The following is a 22,212-nucleotide window of genomic DNA, read 5'->3' as shown; positions in this document are numbered from 1 at the left end:
TGGAGAATGCATATTCCAAATTACAGCCTGATTGTAAGCCCTCTCTGTCAAGTGACTCAGAAGAAGAACGATTTCAAATGAGGCCCTGAGCAAGGACAAGCCTTTGAACAAATTAAATGGGAAATAGTTCATGCAGTAGCCCTTGGGCCATTCTGGGCAGGACAAGATGTAAAAAATGTGCTCTACACCACAGCTGGGGAGAATGGCCCTACCTGGAGTCTCTGGCAGAAAGCACCAGGGGACACTCGAGGTCGACCTCTAGGGTTTTGGAGTCGGGGATAGAGAGGATCCAAGGCCCACTATACTCCAACTGAAAAAGAGATATTGGCAGCATGTGAAGGGGTTTGAGCTGCTTCGGAAGTGGTTGGCACTGAAGCACAGCTCCTCTTGGCACCCCAACTGCCAGTGCTGGGCTGGATGTTCAAAGGGAGGGTCCACTCTACACATCATGCAGCTGATGCTACGTGGAATAAGTGGGTTGCACCGATTACACAACGAGCCCGAACAGGAAACCCCAGTTGCCCAGGGATCTTGGAAGTTATTATGGACTGGCCAGAAGGCAAAGATTTTGGAATATCACCGGAGGAGGAGGTGACATGTGCTGAAGAGGCCACACGTTGGGCACCAAAAAGGACTGTCATGGTTTAACCCCAGCCAGCAACTAAGCCCCACACAGCTGCTTGCTCACTCCCTCCCAGTGGGATGGGGGAGAGAATCAGAAGGGTAAAAGTGAGAAAACTCGTGGGTTGAGGTAAAGACAGTTTAACAGGTAAAGCAAAAGCCACACACGCAAGCAAAGCAAAACAAGGAATTCATTCACTACTTGCCATCGGCAGGCAGGTGTTCAGCCATCTCCAGGAAAGCAGGGCTCCATCACGCGTAACAGTTACTGGGGAAGACAAACGCCATCACTCCTAACGTCCCCCCCTTCCTTCTTCTTCCCCCAGCTCTATATGCTGAGCATGACACCATATGGTGCGGGATATCCCTTTGGTCAGTTGGGGTCAGCTGTCCCAGCCATGTCCCCTCCTAGCTTCTTGTGCCCCCCCAGCCTACTCACTGGTAGGGTGGCATGAGGAGCAGAAAAGGCCTTGACTCTGTGTAAGCACTGCTCAGCAGTAACTAAAACATCCCTGTATTATCAACACTGTTTCCAGCACAAATCCAAAACATAGCCCCATATTAGCTACTATGAAGAAAATTAACTGTATCCTAGCCAAAACCAGCACAACTACTTTGTCCCGTAACTTCCATATTCTACAACTAATCCTTACTACAGATCTTCTGTGCTGCGGTGCTGTGCCAAGCAAGATGAGGACAGACAGGGAGAAACACCACAAGAGCCCTGGGGACATTCCTTCCTGCCTAGGTTTATCCTGTAAAATTATTGTGTGAGGCAATATAAAATCTAGCACTGCAAAGCTCTGCAGATGAAGGCAGGCCCATAAGAACACCTGAAGCACAGCAGACATTAGGACAGGCTCTGAGGATTGTAAAAACAACAGCTAGAAAAGGCTATGTGTTATAAGCAACTACAGAGCAAAATAACCAGAAGCTGCAAAACTCCTGCAAATGCAGAGAATTACTAGTGACAAGGGAACGTGCCCTTCCCCCTTCTGTACCTGCCATGACTGCCTGGCTGCTCCCAAGTGTTTGAAGAATAAGCTGAAGCTCTCTGACTGCTGCAGCTGCTTCTTCCCCACAGCACATATCAGGCTCCATGACAACCTCCATGAGGCCGACTCCTATCAGGGAAAGAGACAGGAAATTTTCAACAATAGCTTTTGATCTTGGCATATTAGAGTGCAACTGGCTAAACACATGAAAGCACTTGGGCTTTTTTTGAAAAAAAAAAAAAAAAACCCCATGTATTATTTAGTAACTGTCACTATGGGCCTGGCTGCAGATTGCCATAAAAACTTTTCCTCCTATTTTTTTAAAGGAACAGACAAGCCACAGACAATCCTGCACCCTTTGATAACATGCAGATCAGAAGGACACATTCCTCTCCTGCCTTTCTCTAGGAGAACTCCCATTTAAAGCCAACTCAATTCCAGATTCAAATTTATTTATCTCAAACTAATTTTGGAACAGACAGAACTGTAAACAGATGTAGCCTAGTTTTTAGCTTCAGGATCCAGCTTTCAAAGAATATGAGCAGCCATAGCCCTTAACTTCAATGGACACTGGAGCACTGTGTTCCAGTTAGGCTAGGCCATCCAGGTTGCTGCCCAGGTTGCTGTTGTGTGCTAATTTGGTTCACTCCATTTAAAATTTCAAAGTTTAAAGAGAAAATCCACATTTTTTCAAAGCTAATAGTTAAAAGAAATGTCTGACTCATGCACTGACAAATTCCAACTGCTCCTTCTATACACAAACTTGATTCACTAGGTCTGTGATATTTGATTTTTTTTAATACACATACAGTGGCAAGAGCTTAAATAGCTGAGCGGCTGTGTGTGACTGACACATACAGTTTTGAGCAAACTGGAGCCAACAGATTGCTATTGCCAATTGCCATCAACCAACAGCAATGGGAAGGGTACACTGGCCATTAAAAAATTCAAGTATTCCCCTGCTTCAAGTGTAATGGTCATTTTGATGAATTTTTATTTTCTAGGAGAGAGACATCAGGCTGTTTTTATTTTTCACCTGTTCCCTGTCACTCATTTACCTTTAAAGACTCATCTGACACAGAAAGGAGAAAAATAGGAAAATAATCCAAGCCTACCAGCCCTATTCAAGTCAACGAGAGTCTGGCTCCTTGTGTCATCATGGAGACTCTTTCCACTGTCTTGCTCCAACTGAATTTGTTTAATCCTCACAGTTTTGGTCACCATCTGGCTCATTTTGTTGTCTATGCAGAGACTGTATGACAGACTTCCATTCACTGCAATAGGAACTCTTTGCTGAGTGATTTGATAGCCAGCCTGTCAACAAAATTAGATTTATACTCAAACAAAACATTTACTTTTCAGAAAGCAGCAGCATGGCCAAGTGCAAATATTGTAGACTAAGAACAAAACAGAAAATGCAACATCTTCCATAATGACCTATATAAGAGGATAGAACACATGCACATGTAAATTCAAAAGTTATTTTGCTTAGCTGGAAAGAAAGCAAGCTAGAAGATGGGTCTAGAATTCAACATAACTGTGAGAAGCTGAAGGGCTGGAAAAAATAAGAGCACTCCTCAATACAGGCAAGTATAAGATACTATACTAATGCAGAAATAATCAATAATCAACTGCACAACCACTTGCCAAGGATGACATAAATTTCACTGATACTGCCTTGGGGCAGGAAATGGACAAGAAGAGGTTCTTCCACGCCTGTGGTTCCGTGATCATGTTAAATCTTGTCTGAAGCCAGTTACCGTACCTCCATCCCCAAGCTGGGACTATCACTCATCCTCCCATCAGGCTGAATAACCCTCTCTGCCTGTTCGGAACTTTACTCATTAGACGGGAGGAGCGGAAGAGGGAAGGGGGGGGAGTGGAAATCAAGAAAATGAGAAAGCTCAATTTCATTAATGTAGCAATTTAAAAGCTAGACGCTGCAACCTCACATAAGGCACAGAGCTGATAAATGCCACCTCATGCCTGGGACTCCACTCAAAGGGGAAACTGCTAGCCAGAAAAGGGGCTGCCAGTGACAAGGTACTGGAATAACTGCAATGATGTAAAAATATAGAAGTGAATCAATCACTCTGTTGAGGTAGGGTCCCCATCTCTTCCTCCTTTCTAGCCTGCTCATGCCCCCACTGGTGAGAATTAAAAAAAAAAGCCTGGCAGATTTTAATGAACTGGGAGGACCATTTGCATATTTCGCAGGGAGGACAAGCTTAATCTGAAATGCAGAGATGGTGACAGTGCACTGGAATGGAGAACAATGGTCTGGCCCTGTGAACAGCTCAATTTATACATGCAATGAAGTGCATGACCTTCTAGCCATAATCATTGTAAGAAAAATAAAATAACTGACTCTGTGCATCCTATGCTGATCACACAGCTCTTCCCATCTCCTAAAACTTCTCATTAAAATGATTTTTTTAAAGCCTTAAATAGTGAGTGACAATAAATAACATGAATCCCATTTCCCATCCAAAGCCCCATTTTCAGGAGTAACAATAATCCCATTGTCAAACGACCCTAGGAGCTGGATTTATTTTATCTGTTCTATACAGCTCATTAGCCTAAACTCTGCATCTTATTACAGGGTTCCCGACTAGACCATTTCACTATGAAATGCAGCTCGGGCAGTTTATTACCAGTGCTTAAACTGCAGAAGTCAGCCAGTAGAAAGGTAGAATTACATGTTTCAGGCTAATAAAATGTGTCAGCATCTCCTTGACCAAATTTGCATGCTTATTTGACCAGAGGATCCTGTAACTCATGTCTGCAGATAACGGCAGCCCACTTGGTGCTGTACACACCTTCTTCCACTTCTTCTCCTCTAAACACATGGTTGCAGTTTCTTTCCTATGACAACATTCCTCCATATAGCTTCTATGCAGTAGACTGATAGCAGCAGACGTCACAAGAATATGAGAGATTGTTTCCAGTTTAACAGCAGAAGCACCAAAGTTGGCTTGCAAACAAGTCTGTGATGTTTTTGGTGTTTCTTTATGATGTGTAAAGGAATTTTGAAAGTCATGTTTATTTCCTGCTATTTCACTTTTTTCTCCTTCAGGTCTGGAAATGGGCTTTCAGATAGTTTTACAAGTGAAAAAAAAAAGTATTGCCAATTCAAACTGGTAAGTTTGTGTTTCGCATTCCCAGTAGCTCACAACAAAAGGGCCTGTTAATGGCTCACAAATATTAGCAAAGTTATCCCCAGAAACCAAATCAGTAATTATATCAACTTCACAGAAGAGCAACAAGTTCCCTAGAAGAAAACAGAAATGTTTTCTGAGATCCAGGTCTCCAGTGGACAACTATAACATAATTCTCCTTCTAAGGTGGGAAGCAATTGTATTTGAATATGTTTTGTGTAACTTCAAAATATTTCCAATGCCCGAATAAAAGAGTGGGAGAGAAAGTAGTTTGGTTAATAATACAGCACCTCTACACATTAATTTGGGACCAAAGAAATCTCCCACTCTGCTCCTCTGGATGTCCAGAACACCTCACCTAAAGAGAGAATAAGCTAACATGCCTGATCTTTCTCAGATAAAATAGAAACAGATTTTTTTCTTTTAACGCAGTCATCAGATCTTCACCCCAAAATCAGAGGAAGTAAAAATAGTGTCCTCCCTTTGACAGGTTAGTGTTAAACTGACTATTCAGAATAAGCTGACAGAAAAAACCCAAATATGTTTAAAATCAGAAAGGTTTAATTTCATTAAAATAGAAAAAAAGGCTCAAACACTGTTGCATCCTGTTGCAATGGCAGAAGTCAGGTTCTTAAATTATTTCAATATTTCTACAGCCATATCAAATGCATCAAAATGCATTTGACTTCCAGTGACACCTTCTACCAAATATGAAAGCTACCAACAAACCATACTGCAAAGACTCAGTTTCTCAGTTTGGTTTTTTTTTTTAATTTATTGGAACTACTGACTGAGAAAGTTTTAAAGGGAAATAAAATATTTTTAGGTCCCTAAGCACACATAAAAAAGACACTATTATGTTTATACCACTGGAACCTGTGTTTGCTATACATTCACTTTAAATTAAGAACTATTATCAGACTGCTTTTACCCTAACAGACAATTAGTACTGAACACCAGGAATGGAGAACTTGAGGGGCAAAGCAGCTCCAGCTCCCAATTCAATTACATCAAGCTACTGGAATTGTGCAGCTAAGCAAGGAGTCAGCAATCAGAGCAATCATACTCAATCAGTGAGCACCAGGGTACAGCTGTCTATTCATCAGGGCACAGCGCAGCATCCTGTTGGGATGAGCAGAACACTGACTGAAAACAGAAAAAGCATCTCTTCACTCATCCCCTATTGCCATCCGTACTCCAGACTTGTCCTTTCCTATACCCATAAAGGGACCAGCTATACTGCATACTTACTGGAAGATCTGCATAGAAATAGTGTTTTCTGTCAAACAAGGACTTCTTGTTTATGCTGCAGTTGAGTGCCAGGCCTGTCATCACTGCTGCTTCTACACATCTCCTGTTGAGAACCTAAGGAAACATGACACGTGGTTTTGCTCAGATACTCAGTATGTAACAAATGTGTCTCCCACACATTGCCTTATATGGAGCATATATTCAATTTTGCTTGCCTTCAGCCACCGTTATACCTCTTTCCTTGTGTGGGTGGTACTTATTCATCATTAAAGTTGTGGTAGCCACAAATCTGCAAAGCTTTAAGATGAAAAAACAAGTCATTCAGTCATTTTGTCATGCCACATAAGGAGGTGTGCACTGCTCTGGCTTGCTACTTTTGCAAACATCCCAGTACTCTTGCACCCTCGAAGATTCAAAAGACAAATCATAGCAAATGATAATTGACTTGTAACAAGCTGCCAACTCATACTGGGAACTGGAAACACAGGGGATTTGCATTAGGGACTGCAGTGCCATTTCAGTAAAACACTTCAGAACACCTGTAACCACAGAACCACAGTGAACTCATGAGTTATCTACATATAGATTCCAATGCTCTGCTTAACCAGGATGAAATTAAGCACACTTACATGCTTTGCTAAAACAGAACCAAAGAGACATCAACCGATCCCATAGCTACAAGTATACATGCATTTCCAGTACCCAGGTAACCCATGGGATTAAGGTTCTTGCAGAATGCCACATGATGTGAAGACCCAGCAAGGCCTTCATGAAGAAATGAAGGAGTTAAATGCGGTTTCTCACTATGGACCCATCACTCTCAGTGCTACATCCTGCTATCTCCTCAGCAGGGTCAATATCCAGAGGAGAAAGAAAATTCCACTCCAAAAAGTACTAACAAGCAATGTTTCAAAGTTATGTTTTTTTCAAATGTGCTCTCATTAATTTAACAGTTGGTTTAACTAACATCAAATGGATAAAACTGAAAAGAAACAAAGACTGAATTGTCTTACTACAACTCTGATATGCTCACACTTATAGTATTTTGAAACAGGAACAGAACTTTATCCATCTTATTCTGCACTGTACAGCTGCTAAGAAGTCAATTTCCAGCAGGACCATTAAAGGGGCACATTATGTAAAAGAATCTACATTACTTCATCTGCATTGACCAGAACATAAAAGATTTCAATAATATTATCTTCCATGTTTCTGACAGTATTTACTTTTTATATTCTACAGCCTGATTTCTGAAAACAGATTAAGCAGCTGTACATTTCCCATCACCCCATGTCTTCAGCTGGAAAAGGAATCTCTTTGCTTTACTCGTCTAATAGTTCAAAAATCAAAATAATAAGAGAAAATATGAGAAACTCTTCATGTAACAGAAACTTAAAAATTGCTTATACAGACAAGAAATTAAACATTTAAGACATTTAATGAGGGAACCTTCAGATCTTTAGTGTAGCTATATATGGCTAACTAGAACACAACATCTGTTTGGGCATATTTTATTTAGTAAAAAATTTAAAAGATATATAAAGCAAATTTTAAATGAGAAAAAAGGCAGAACAATTTCCCTTTGAAATACTGATCCGCAGCAAAATGAATGCAATTAGTCCTGACTGTAATCTAAAGTAAAATTGGTAACTACAAAATATTAATTTATTTTAGTATCGTAGCTGCAGTTCATTGTATAGTAGATGCTCCTGTTTTCAACAATTAAATGCTTCCAGACAGTACAGATACTTTTTTTAACTGTTTAAGGAAGCTTGTAACAGTGCTAGTCAAATTGTTCAATGTTTAAAATATCATAGTATTTCTAAATACACAGGCAAAATTTCCTCCTATTAAAGCCTTATGGCATGATCCTGTTCAGCTTTACAAATTAGGAAGGACCATGAGTGTCAGCCCTTTAACAACTGGTCACCAGAAACCATTAAGGCTCCATAAGGACTAGGTAGACTCAAAACACTACTGCACCAAAGTAGTGAACTGGTGTCTTGCTACATTTCCTGATGGTGCAGGGGTTGTGACTGTAATCGGAGAATAAGACAAAACCCAACTCCCGAGTCACAGTCAGTTAGAGCCTCAGCACATTCTTCCAACACGTGCAGTTTAGCTAATGATTACACTACAACTACTGCCTTTGACCACTTGCTCTTCAACTTTTGCTTCAAACAAGGTAGAGTGTACCTTACTCATCGCCCTGTGGGATAACACTGTTTTGAGGTGAAGGAAATAATTCCCACATACATACTACTTACACCACTGAGAAACTTTTGTACTCCTGCTGATGAACTATTTTGGTGGCTCTGGGGAAAAAGTGGCATAAAAATTTGAAGTATTGATTATTTTCTATGTAGTATTACTAAGCATTTAGATGACTATAATGTGTATGTGTCCCCAGTGTACTGGGTCATACTAGACAAATCATTGTATATGCACCATTACTCATTCACTAGTACCACTTCCTGTGCTACTTCTTTACTGACCTCTGTGGCGACAGAAGGCATTGCAAAGCAGATCTTTCCCACTATGCCATACTGAGATGTCTACCACGCCAATCTGCTTCCTCTGCCCTGTCTGACTCTAAAAAAAAAAAAAAATCTGATGACCCTCTACTTCCTCAAAAATCAAAACTTATCTGTTTAATATTGCTCCATTTCTGAAGTGACTACTACTACCCATTCCAGTGATCAAGGCTGCGCACATAAAGCAGAGTTGTTTAAGCAAACTACTACTTTTCCTTCAAACAAGCCTAGCTTTTCAAATAATCTGCAGTGATAAACATCAATTCAGTATGTGAAACTTTCCATACTAATGACCTAGAATAAGTCCCCCAAGCTTGTTTATGCAGTAAGCTGTTATTAAGTTGACAGCTTTGACTAGCACCAAAGATTTAAATTACTGGCTTGAACTGACAAGCTGCTAGTCTGGTATGTTAGCAAAGTGCTGGCCTTGAAAGAAAGCTATGTAGTTCCTGCAATAGCTAGGGACAAAACACAAGAGCCTATAAAGCCTTCTTAAATATTCCTGGTCTTCTAAAATGGAAGCATCTCTCCTGGATTTATTTAAAGAAATTCCTAGAGAGCTATCGCAAAAGGAAATGTAAATTGTTTGTATTGGAAACTCATGAAAAACCTTTACAATGGCATCACAACACCAGCACCATTTCCCTTGTAGCTACGCTGTCCTGCTAGAGCACCATGGTAACTGAGCGCTAAAGGAATGAAAGAACAATCCAACCAAGATATCTCTTTTTCTGATACTCATCTATTCTTTACATCTAGTTCACAAGTGGAAAGACTCCTTTTATGAATTTTAAAATAATCTTTATTTGCAAAGTCAGTTTAGTCAAGACCTTGGTTTTAAATACAAGACTCTTCAATAGCTATACAAAACTGTACACAATACCTTCAACTGCATAAATTCCCACCAAAAGCAATCTTTACACAGTTTTTTCTTTAACAGCAGGTTTATTCCTTATATTAATACATTAAAGAAAGCTGGCCTCCTTTTAGGTGAAGATATATGTTTCTATATTTAGTAAATGATCATTTTCACATTTTAAAGAGAGTAGGTATGCAGCTTCTTGTTTTGCTAATGAGTATCATATAAGATAAGAGGGGGGGGGAGAAGAAACATCTATCTCTCTCTCTGGGAAGAAGTTTATTTTTGCTACCTTTAAAAAAAAAAAAAGTAATCTTTGCCATAACAGTGGCATCCAGGAAGCCTAAGTTATGGAACAAAGTATTCCTTGTATTAAACACAGTAAAATCAAAATAATTCCTTGGAAATTTTAAGTTTTTTATTCTAGGTCACACATTTTAATAAAGTAGATTTAATATTAATTGGCTATCTTAAGACCTTCATTCCTATTTATAATCATTAAGAAATCAGCATTAATCAGATTAACTACAGGACTGTTTATCTAAGAAACATTTAATTTTAGCTTCTTTTCATTCAAAATAACAGCTGGAAGAAGTGCAATGTACTTAGCCAGCTCTCTGTAGACCAGGCAGTAATCTTTAGAAACCTCAACAGATATATCTAATCATATTTCCCAGTACTCCCATTGCATATCACTCTGATTTTTATTTGCTTCCACTAATGGATATATCCAGTCTTACTATTCTTTCTGTGCTGAAAGTACCAACTTGCTCCAATATATGGTTCTTTGAAGTGCAATCATAAGTTAAACTTCAAAATGAACTACTCTTTTATCTACTTAGTCCAAATGTAATTGTGACTGTTCAGTCTGACACTGCAGATGAGTACTTCAATGCAGCATTCTTCCTTGGCATCCTCCCACACACACAGAAGGGCGTAACTGTCTTGTAGCTATGCACGTACAGAATGTACATTACAAAAAATGAAGAGCTAACCATTTCCCAAATGACCCATTTATTTCAAAAGGTCTACAATCAGACCCTATCCCTCTAAGCATACTGTAAAAATTTTAAAAAACAACCCAACCTAAGTCTTGTCATTTGTTTGGTCTGCAAAGAGCCCACATGTTCCAAAAACTGAGGTCTCTAACTGCAGGGAAAATTTAAAAAGAAGGCCAGCTTCAGTTTAGGGTCTTCTGCATTTCAGTCCAGCATCTACTTCACAGCATATTTCCTGCCCTAATATGAGCATTATGTTCTTATCCCTAAGGAAAGGGGCAAGAGAGTAGGGGAGGAAGCACCAGACATTTTAAATTAAGATCTTAGATTAATAGAAAGAGATTCCAGCTTAAGAAAAGAGAACAAAATGGCAACTGAGAAGCTGAAGCAGCAAAGGCAGGGGGAGGGGGAGGGCATTAAATATATCTTAATATATTTTGTAGTTATCTTTCTGCAGTCTGGTACCGAAGATATATGCTGCTATACAAAACATATTATTATTCCTAACCTTGTCTGGTGGCAAAGTTGGCTTGTGGTGATGCAACACACACTCATTCAAGTCATATCTTAAAACCAGGCAACTCTGACATTTTAAGAAGTACCCAGCTCCCAAATACGCTACTTTATGTGTACTCAAAGAATAAGAGGGCACACTCTCTGGAAGCTGAAGAGCTAGCCTGAGAGCTCATACCACAAGGTTTAGAATTGGAGGAAGCATCTTCCAGTGCCAGTGAAGACCAGAAAAATTCAGCAGCAGCAGGGAGAAATGCTGACCCCTGGGAGTAAGAAAAACAGAAAGGTATCACCAGATACAAAGCTATTTAAATACTGACCGACTTCTGGCCCTTTGAGGCAGGGGTTGCTAAAAAAACACAGAAGGAAAAATCCATTCGGACTACTGCGTGGGTAGCGCTCAATGGTCTCAATGGAATAAATCTGTTTTCTGGGGTGGCAGGGAAGCAGCCAATCCAGTGGCATTGCCCCAAACCAGTGATCTTCGTGTCTCAGATCCCAGCAGCAGCAGCTAAAGCCAAATAAACTTCTACCATGCAGAACCGGTTCCAAGCAGGAGAACCCACAGGGAAGACAGAACAACGCAATGGCGATACAATGGTTCATGATATTCATAATCAAACGTTGTGTTTATGTGGTGTTCCCGTCAAGAAGTCCAGTAGCTCTCTAACATCCATTCCCTTCCTGTTGACAGCAGTCTTCTGGGTCTGCCACATGGCTTTTTTTGACCTGTCATAAGGATGCTCCCTCTATTATGCCAGTTGAAACTTAAACCATTGCTAATGCTATCTGATCCAGGACAAGTTAAATACAGGAAGATCCAGTGAAAACACTTCACTGCTTCTGGAGGTAGGGGACCGAGCAATGGCTAAAACTTAAGTTACAGAATGTGATCAAATCCAAAGTCAACCAGAGCTTTGAGGTGGACCTTCTCAGACCTTTTTTCCTACACTGAGCTCCACAAAAAAAAAGCTAAAAAAGGCTTTTAAACATGAGTAATATCTTCCTTCTTCAATATAACCTAGATTGTTTAACTTGTTAAATAGAGAAAATTCAGAGTGCTTAGGACAGAATAGTTTATAAACAAACCCCTGCCCTGTTTATCCGTGCAGATGGTCCTTTGCTTGTAGGCTTGGTGGGGGCCAGCTCTGTGGTTTTCTGAGTTGTTACTAATTCTGACCTTTGACACACATTGACTGTCATTTGCTGTAATTTCTAAGTCTTGGCTATCTGCCCTCTGCTCCAATCTTTGTCTGTCTGAGAGCCCATACTAAAGACTCCCAGACCTTTGCTCTGACTCCCTCATCCATTTTTCCTCCATTTGCCGTCTCCTGAAACATGCTTATTTGCTCTCCAAAGAGTTAGCCATCTTTCCCTCCAGGCTCACCTGTGCTCTCTTAAGAGAGCACAACATACAAATTGAGAGTAAACCAGAAGTGGTCTATCACACACAGAGACAAGAACATACTAATTCAGGAAAACAATAGGTGACATAATGCAACAAGTCTTGCAAAAAGCTATTAAGAAAGCTAACTAAAATTCTTTGTTTTTAACAAAGTTGTTCTGGAACAGTAGAACCAATGAAGACTAATCTCCTATAAATAATTGCCCTAGTTTGTTTTACCTAAGCAGTGACCGCAACGCTCTCCTCCATGATTCCCCCATATTCTCCCCATTTCATCAAACATCCCAAATTGAGTATAAAGTGTCACAAATATCTGAATAGCAGCAGCCCAAATAAAGCTGACCTCAGTGGGGAGAAGAGACTCAATCGCCAATTTCCTCTTCATGTGCTTGCTAACAGATTCACAAAAACCTCTACAAACCTAAAATTTTTTGAGGGAAATCTGGCTGAACTTGGCAGTGAAATTGCAAAACTAGCATTTCTGTATAGAAAACAATAGTTGCAGTGGCAAAATCTGCACATGTAACTAATAAATACCAGTTGCAGAAGCTTAGGTAATCCTCCCAAAATCAAATACATAGTCATAATATATTTAAGGTGGCAAGATGGCTGATAATCAGAGAGAACACAAAGAAAGAAATTAATTTTACCCCAGAAATCAATTGCAGCCTAATTGCACCAAGGTAAGTTTCAAACAAAATACATAAACCTGACAGTTACGCAACATTACACCCAAGACAGCTAACCATGAAGAGAACAAAGACCCAGTCTACAATTATCTGTCATCACTGTTGGACGTTTCCTAAATACCTTTCAATGAAAAAACTCTTCAAAGAAAAAAACATTAAGAACAACAATGAAGCAGCAAGGTGTCAGTTTGCAAAGTTAAAATGCTAAGAAATTGGTAGAACCATGGTTGTTACAGAAACTTTTGCTTAACAGAGGGCTGCTTTCATACACATATATACAATATACTACCTTGGATTTCCTCAAAGAGAGTCACCTGGAACCAGACTGTTTGCCTACATACTGAGAGAAAATTAAATCAAACACTTCAGGATGCCAGAGAATATACAGTGACTGATAAGAGAAGTAATAGAAATTTGTCCCAAAAATCCACTCATGGTTCGAACTTAATAAAGAAATTCCCAGCCCACTGAGAAAAACTACGGCAAAAAGCTAATGTGCATTTCAGCAGCAATTTCAGACTGAATCCAGAAAGAGGGGACACTGATCTGTCTAGCTGTCATGTAATGGTTGTGCTGTCCAAAAGTATCAAAGATGGCACAATAACTGCAGTAACAGAACTGTGTGAAAGAAAGGAAAGGAGATACTGCAAACTCCTGCTCCCCACTAAGAAGTAGAAAAATATCTGTATAAAGCAAAAGGTAAAGCAATAAAAAAACAACACAAAAGCAGATAAGAGAAAATACATAGATAACATCACTGATGCATTGAAGGATCTACTGAAACAGGTGATAGCAAGATGTTTTATCAACTCAATGCGTTCTAACTGGCAAGTTTACATCAGCCAGAGGGACCTGTTAAGGATGAACAGGAAAGCCAACAAGAACAAAAAGAAAGAGAGCTCAATAGGTAGCAAGTTACTGAGGTGCTAAGGAGACAAAGCCCTACAGGAATTGTTAGCTTTGACAAAAAGATTAAAACACCCAGAATGAGTGTCAGAACTTCTCACAAATAAATGAGACCTAGCAAAAAGCAAGAGAAAACCTTATAGGGGACTCCTTCAAAGCTTGACAGAAGACCAACAAATGTCACCAAACACTTCAAAGCACAAAAGCAGAGGCGTCTCCAGAAAAATGGCATTTACACTTAAGTATGAAACGAAGTTGAGCTAAGCAGCTGCAGTAACTGAGGAAGTATAACACTTCTCAGACCCCAGTGAAGGAGACTAGTTCTACAGGTAACCCTGGGGCTGTGAATGATCCTAGCAAAGATAAAGAAATAGAATGAGGAACAACCCCCACCATAACCCAGCCCTGAAAGTCGCCTGAAGCAGGCCTCCCTCATCTTTCAAAGACCTCTCCTGGCCAGTAGAACAGCATTGAACTGATTAACAGCTTGAAATTATGTAGGCAGGCTTTAATCCATCATGCACTCAGAAATGTTAGGGTCTATGAACTGCACAGGCATTCTCAGGGAGCAATGGTTTGAAAACCTATTTCACTGCCCTAGTTTTTTCCTAAATTATGTGGGATTTTCTTTTTAGAGACTTAGTGGGACTGCAAGTCCAGCAAGCTGGGAGTGTGTGAGCAACAAAAGACTGTTAACCACTGATAATACAATGCATGTCACAAACCCCAATATTATCAGGAAAAGGCTGCAACAGAAAGGTACCATCAATTTCTAAGAAAATATCTCCTTTTTTCCCCTAAGTACAATTATTACAGTTTTACTGAAAGAAGTAACAAGCAGTTAAAGTGAACCTAGACATAAGTAAATGGTTTAAAACAAGCATGAACTCACTTTTTTCTTCAGGTACTGCCACTAATTTATTCTGAGAGGAGAGCTCATGGATAGAACAACCTAGGCATCACGTGGTTTCAAAGAAAATAAGAAAGTTTATATAATGGAAGCTAAACTAACATGCATACAAAGATCAGAAGATTGTCCAGTTCCCCAAGAAAGGTGCGTGCAATTAAAAATGTAGTTATCAAAAGTCAAGCTAAGAAGCAGGTTTTTTTCAAAGCGAAGTAGTACAAGAAGGGAGTAAATTCATATGCATGCTAGCAGGAATGTCAAAACAAAACTGAAATCACAAGTTGGTAAAGCAGCTGTTGCAATCACCAGATTTAACAGGCACAGGATATCAAAAAGTCTAGTTTCAAGCTGTAAAGTATAAATTCTGGTCTCAAATGCCGTTTCTGTTCCAATATGTATAGCTGACAGACAGATCCACTAAAATCTCACACAAACCTCTCAATACCTTTGAAAGCAAATGCATCAGGTAAATTCTATATATTAATAACATCTAAAATTCATCATAAAGTCTGATAATCTATCACCCAAAACACCTGGAAAAACACTGGGTATCTGTCACTGCTAAGGATGGATGCAGTGTCAATATAGGAAGGAGAATTAAAGCACCCTCTACATCCCCAAACTGGGTATTAACCCTGTCACGTCCCTGGGCAGCCATCTCAACAGCGCAGCACTGCAGAGTGGGGAAGGCAACAGCATGATACACATGCTCTCTGGTACTGTGCAGTGTTGCAGTGACATTCCTCAGCTTTGGAGAAGCGAAAGTTTGGAGTTTAAGTTGCCAGTGGTGCAATACCAGAAGAAACAAGGGCTATAGCTGTTCTAGCCCTGCTTTCTTCCATGAAAAGGCATATCTGGTTGCCCAACTGTCATTATACAGCTGAGAGAAGATACAGTAGGACCCAAATGCTTCCTTCTAACACTATTTACAGATGGAAAACTAAAGGAGTTTAAAACAAGAGGATATGAAAATCTCAGTACAGGATACCAGCAATGAGTGAGTTGTCAAGCCCTCAAGGATGTCCAGTGGAGCAGGAAAAAAATGTATATTCAGATAAAATCATGCATATCACATGATATCCTACAGCAACGTTCAACACATCTTACTCTGTTTTGTGAGGTCAGAAGGTATTTATCTTTTCTTCATTAGAAGAGAGCTTGATTATTATCAACTATTTCTGAAAACTCTATCTTAAAAAAAGATAAAACAGATGCTGTTCACACTGTGAAGAGAATGAAATTCAAATGCATGAGAAGGTGTCAAAAATTTCAAAATACTTAAGACTGTAGGGCTAACATTCATTCAAATCTTATTAACTTAAACCTTGGTTATGTAAATCCTAGATTATTTCTTAGTACACCTGCCGACAAAGAAATAGGATCAGGCTTTCACTTTAGTCATGCAGGAGACAAACGTGAAATGTGCATCTTTTTGTGTGATTAGCAACAAAGACTGTAAGCACAGACAAAAAGGTTTCAGCTTTTAGCTACTAAATCTACCATCTTATTTCTGTGGCTGAGCTATAATTAACCTTTAGTCAGCCACCTCAATCACAAGAATAGATAATCGTGGATTCTCCTTCTGTGAGCTCAGTCTTATCTTTATAAACCTTTATAAAGAGTCTCGGAATTTTCAAAGAGGATAAATCAGACTGGGAGTGCAACCACCTTTATGGATCCTCAGAAGAATTTTAGATCAATCTGCAGGTATGACGCACTATATGCCATCCTGTGCAGCATAAAACTTTCTTTATAACAGGTCCTCTGAAGACACCAAGCTAACATCATTGTGAAGTCCATTCACCAGGTGAAAAAAAAAAGGCCTCTGCACATTTCATTACATGACATTCAATGTATGTAGTCATATGTAGTCCCAAAGAAAGGAGATCCTTACAGTAACTTGAGTAAGATGCTATCCGGTCTAGGGGTGAGGGGCTCCATCACGACAGGACACAAAAAGTGTGCAGAGAGCATGGGATATGCCGTCCAGTCTCACTACCTCTAAATCTACTTTTTTAATCAAAGTTTTGCCACATCATTTTTTCTGTCTTGTGCCAAACAGGAGTGCACCTGCATAGCTGTTCTTGCCTGCAGCTGTCTCTCAGTGACACATTATGAGAGCAGCATAGTGAAACGGCCATGACACTAACACTATGATGGTCCTCCTCAGGTCTACTTGCAGCAGAAGCATAAAATAATCTGTATTACAGTACAGGAAGAAAATACAAAGAGAGAAGATGGAGGAGGGCTAAGCACATTCTTCTAGTTTCCCCTCTCCTGGGCAGAGCATAGCAAAGGCTCATGCCCACACTCATTAGTGACCCAGAAATGTATAGCAACCAGAAAAGCTCCCTTGAGCATCATTCTTTCTGGTCTTGTTGTGAAGCAGCAAATACTACCATGGTTGTCTATCACAAACATCTCATGGTCCCACAGTAAATTTAAATCCCTGTGACACTGAACACTGCCCCTATAGTTCTCAGTTTATAACAGCAGTTATTCTCTGCTACAGACAGCACAACTACTGCATTAAAACTTTGTTCCTATTTTTTTTGTTTCTCAACAAAACAGAGTCAAAAGGAAAGGCCAAATATTTACCTTCTAAAGAGATTTATTAGGCAATAATCTTAACATTTGTTAAAATATTGTTTTGTTTTTAAGAAATACTTGGAAATTTTCAAAAACCACCTTCCATCTTTCAAAATCCAATTCTACTTCAGAAATTATTGCCATATACAAACACATGTAATTATTTCAAGAAAATAAGCCCAGCTGTTTGATTCCAGAACAAACACTGGTCTCTAACATTAATTCCTGTGCAGCAAGTACAATGGGAAAATAAAGCTATGACTACTGACTGGATTTTGTATCACATTCTAACATGCAAGAACATGTATTTTGTAGCATTCACTTTCAATTCTATTTTCACCAGTACTACAGTGAGAAAAATCTTTCTTCTCTTTGTATAGACAAAAGCAGCTGGTAGAAGTTAACATAGCATCATTACTTTTAAATTAACCTAACCATCCTGCTTTTTGCTTCTCATGTGCAGTTATATTCTCTGCCATAGCCCACACGTACTGGGGTTTTCTCACAAAGGTCATACCAAGCCTCATTTGTAAAGCACTTCAACAGAGGAAAAAGCTAAAAAAAACCCCAACCCAGATAAACAGTAACATACATAAAAATTACACTCTTCATAAATAGTCGGTTTTGTGCATTCAAGTACAGTTTTTCTACTTGACTGAAGATAAGCATTAGACCATTTACCAGGATTTATGTGTATTAACAGAACGTTAAGTAGAAGGTCGAAAACCAAAATCTTGAACCCTTTTAAATTTTGTGACTATTAACTCCCTAACCTAGGCCTGCCCTCAAATGAAAGGAACTCATTTTCCGTGTTTAACTAGATTCTTCTAAAACCAAACGATTGCATAAGATTCCCATTCTCTCTGGAAAGTTTTCAAAATTTCCATATAGTTAGATCTGAAACTCGGCCCTGAATTGCCACTGAGACCAGAGTGAAGTCCAAATTTTATCAGCACCTAACCTTCACTTCCTTAGGTTTCAATACCTTTGCAAATACAGAATGAATATATCAACTCATTTCTCTTCTTAAGGATCACACAACATATACTGAGACCCTAGAAATCCAGCCATAAGTTAATTCTCAATTTCAGAATATTATTTAAGGCTGTATTAAGGTGATGAAAAGCTTCTAATAGATTAAAAAATATATCTGCAACTGGAATTCAAACCTCCACTCTAATAAATATATTCAGTGAAACAGTTTTGCATTAAATTATTTGACCCCACTATAGTCTCCACATGCTTGTTGCTTGAGGCAATGCTGTCTATTCAATATTTATTTTCACTGTATAGTAAGAGCTTATGTTATACTTTTTTAACTATTATTTTTATATTAAACTTGTTAGATTCCCAGAGAATTCTACAGCAGTACTGTCATAGCCATCACAAAGTTATAATTAAGCTGTGACTTCAAAAATTTATTACGTTGTCACTAATAAATCTCATTGCTAAGTACTAGCTAGCTATTCTGACTTACTAGTCCACAATGTCTCATACAGATTACTTTCTTTTTTTTGTAAAGAATTGTTTTGCTCTAGAAATAGGAATAGTTGACACGTTCCTAAATCAAGAGACTTTCTACTTAGGAAGCAAAGTACCTCCATAGTGAGACATTCCAAATGGCAAATGACAGCTACATAAACAAACGTATGGCAAAGTAACATCAAATGGCCACTCGGAAATCTAAGATGTTCTTCTCTCATAGGATTTTAAGTATCTCTCATATTTAAGGAATTTCCTGTGTGGCATACTAACCAAATACACCCCCTCTGGCCTCAGAGAAATACCACGATTCATTCAATATGTTGAAAAGACACTCCTTATTTTTTTCCTTTGCAGAGGATATCAAGTATCTGTAGTGATGACTAGGGAGTGAGTAAAGTGAAAAGAAACAGTACGAGGCATCTCATGTTATCAAACAACCAGAAAATAGAAAAATATGTAAAAGTAGTTCTATAGTCAAATCCTGGGAAGAAGAAAATATTGGAAACATACTCAAAGCTGTCTGATATTAATCCTGACATAAATTAAGTTGAAGCATAACTTACTGGTAAAGTTCCTGGTAAAGAAGCATCGAAGAAAGATACCAAAGAGTTAGGAGGTGCGGCAAACTGGACTTGGGAACCAGAGAAAAGTTTTGAGTTGGAACTGATCTGCGCATGAATTTCCAGACCCACAACTGGTACCCATGGAGCAAGACTGAAAAGGAAAGTGGAGAAGGGAAATACCATTTAAATATAGATGACATTAAACCCTATAAACATGTACAAATACAAGAATTAAGAACTTCTCATTTATTCTTTTAACAAAAATTAAATTGTAATTGTAAAAAAATTGTAAATGATGTTGTAAATACATCTACAATGTCATGGCAAAAGTTGTGGTGCAATACTGGAGAACTGAGATTAATTGACAATATATACGGAGGGGACTGTAGGGCAAAGTGTCTTCATTATATAGAGAAAACAATGCCATAAAAAATAAATGTAATGGTCTGAAACTTTAAACTTTTCCTTACATGAGAAATCTGAGAGAAATTAATGAGGCAAACTTGCATGCTGGATGAACCCTAATTTTGTACCTCGTGAAAATCAGAAAATCATCATAAATATCAATTACTTCTCAGGTACTTTGATAAATCTCCAACAGACAGGTGGCATAATAAATTATGTATTCTTTGTCAGCTAGTCATTTGCATGCTGGGAAAGGTGGCTCTCCAGAGCAATGTTAGTAGCATATTAGCATAAATATTAGTAATCTGGTAATAGAGAAATCATCATTTCAACTAGAGAGCTACTGCTCTCTGAACATACCCCACAGAATAAAGTTTCTCCATATCATCTAAAAATTGCAATTCTCACATCCATAACCTTTTTATGGACAAGAGAAAAAGGTCACCTTTACAGTATGAATTGCTTGACAGTTTCTATAAGTAATTATCTGGCCTTGTACAAATGAAGTGGCACAAATAATATTTCAGTGATGAAATCACATTTCAATGGCAGAATACTTCAGCAGTATAAGTACCCAGATAGTTATAGGAGATAAGTGAGCTATAGAAAAACATCAAACAAATATATCAAGTACAGTGTTCTGTCTGCCCTCAGCTGAGGACATCCCTACAAACACCAAACTAGTGATGCAGACGCCACTTATATTGCTGCTTTATGAAGAAGAATATTATCATAACGGATTAAGGTTCAGATGTTTAAAGGAGCTAATACATTTTTTTTTACTTAAACAGTATTTTCTTTGGTATTTTCAACTATTCATAAAAATACCTCGAGGTTTAGAAAAAAAAAGTTGGGTTTCTTTAAATTTTGGAGGCCAATTTATTTCATTGTTTCCTGCATTCTTTAGAAATGCATCCCCGTCACATCATGGCATTAAAAATTACATCAGGCTTCACTTAATCAGTGTGTTGGCTTACACTCAGATAAAAAGGTATGTGCATCAGTTAGTCCTCCAGTCCTACCAACAACACTGATGAGAAACCTGGAGTTCCTTACCATGTTTGTTTAAGGTTTATGTTTATCTGTGCCTCTAAAGAATCAGCAGCATACTTCTGCCGGTGTCCGCGTAACTTCACTTAGCTGCTCCGTTGTGCAGAGAGAAACCTGAATCTCGCCAGAGAACGTGAAAGCTTGTACAGGCTGTAACTTTCAGTTGCAGCAGGAATAAAATGCTCCGTTCCACGCACACTGGCAAAGTTTCACGTTTCTCCACTGGAAAAGAAAGCTTCCTTTGGAGCAGAATAACCCTTTAAAAAAGGCTTCGCAAAATTGGTGCAGCCCTTGCTGTTTATGCTCCGAACATGTGAATACTAATGCTTTCTGATTTGCTTGCATTGTGTGAATCTTAACACAGCTAAACTGTCAGAGGAACAACAGCCCTACTGCGAAGACAAATACTGTTTTGGGGGGGGTTTGGGGGTTGCGTGAGATAAATGCGTGCTGAGAGGGTGCTGCCAGCCATCAGCAAGTACAGCAAGCCATCATCTGCCTGACACCGCTCAGAAGACGGTATTTAAAGCGGGCCCTGCTGCTACCACCTTGCGACCTGCTTGTGACACAGTAGCTGCACCTCCAGGACCCAACACGCCGGCGCCACCCAGCTCCCGCAGCCGTTGCTCTCGTGCCCAACCCGGCGGCCCGAAACCGGGCCCAGGCCCAGCCCCCACCCTGCGGCTACGCCCTGAGGGAGGGATGCCCCGGCTGAGAACCACCTCCACCGGCCCCTCTCCCCGCGCCGTCCCGGCACCGTACCCGCTCTTTCCCTCCGGCACCGCCCCGCCTCTCGCGTTACAGGCGACGGCCCGCTGCCCGCGGGGGGCGGGGGCGGGACCCCCGGCGCCGCGCTGCCACGCCCAGCGCCAGACCCCACCGCACCCCCGCGCCGCCGCCGCCGCCGCCATTTTGCCTTGCTCGCTGCTGAGAGGCTCCCGCAGCGCCCCCTGGGAAATGTAGTCCGGCGCGGGGGAAGGCTGCGCGGAGCGGCGGGTTGGGAGGACGGACTACAACTCCCGCCAAGCTCCTCGCCTCGGCTCCGCCCTCCCCGCACAGCCCGGCACTTCGGGGGAGGGGCGGGGCGTGCCCCCGCGCGCCACCTGAGGAGGGGGTCGGGGCGGGTGGGCGGTGCTGTCGAGAGTTATGGCGCAGGAGGCTCTGACGAGGTGAAGGGTCCCTGAAAGGTTCTGCTGCTCCTCAGGGTAGGGGTGGGGAGCCAGCTACAGGGACACATCTCCTCGCCTTCACCAGGGGCTGGGTAAGGACCGGCTCCGCTCAGCT

At 40.1% G+C, this 22,212-nt stretch overlaps 1 protein-coding gene across 3 annotated transcripts in view; it reads right to left on the bottom strand.

Annotated features, from left to right (window-relative positions):
* GATB (glutamyl-tRNA amidotransferase subunit B) overlaps positions 1 to 21,920 on the bottom strand; it is a 45,046-nt gene extending 23,126 nt beyond the window's left edge. The window contains exons 1-5 of one of the 3 annotated variants that reach the window (XR_012042686.1): positions 21,691 to 21,920; positions 19,474 to 19,624; positions 6,026 to 6,139; positions 2,732 to 2,930; positions 1,623 to 1,745 (exon numbers count right to left, since the gene is read on the bottom strand). Coding sequence is in view for 2 of the 3 variants with exons in the window: in XM_072862646.1 (XP_072718747.1) it covers positions 1,623 to 1,745; positions 2,732 to 2,930; positions 6,026 to 6,139; positions 19,474 to 19,624; positions 21,691 to 21,839 (736 nt within the window). In the remaining variant the exon portion in view is untranslated. The remainder of the gene's footprint in view (positions 1 to 1,622; positions 1,746 to 2,731; positions 2,931 to 6,025; positions 6,140 to 19,473; positions 19,625 to 21,690) is intronic. The other 2 variants (XM_072862646.1, XM_072862645.1) reach the window with 2 other exon arrangements.
* Positions 21,921 to 22,212: the final 292 nt, after the last annotated feature.

This window comes from Ciconia boyciana, chromosome 5, assembly GCF_034638445.1.
Source record: "Ciconia boyciana chromosome 5, ASM3463844v1, whole genome shotgun sequence".
Lineage (NCBI taxonomy): Eukaryota > Metazoa > Chordata > Aves > Ciconiiformes > Ciconiidae > Ciconia > Ciconia boyciana.
Note: the sequence above shows the minus strand (reverse complement) of the source record. Positions and strands in the feature narration are given on the sequence as shown.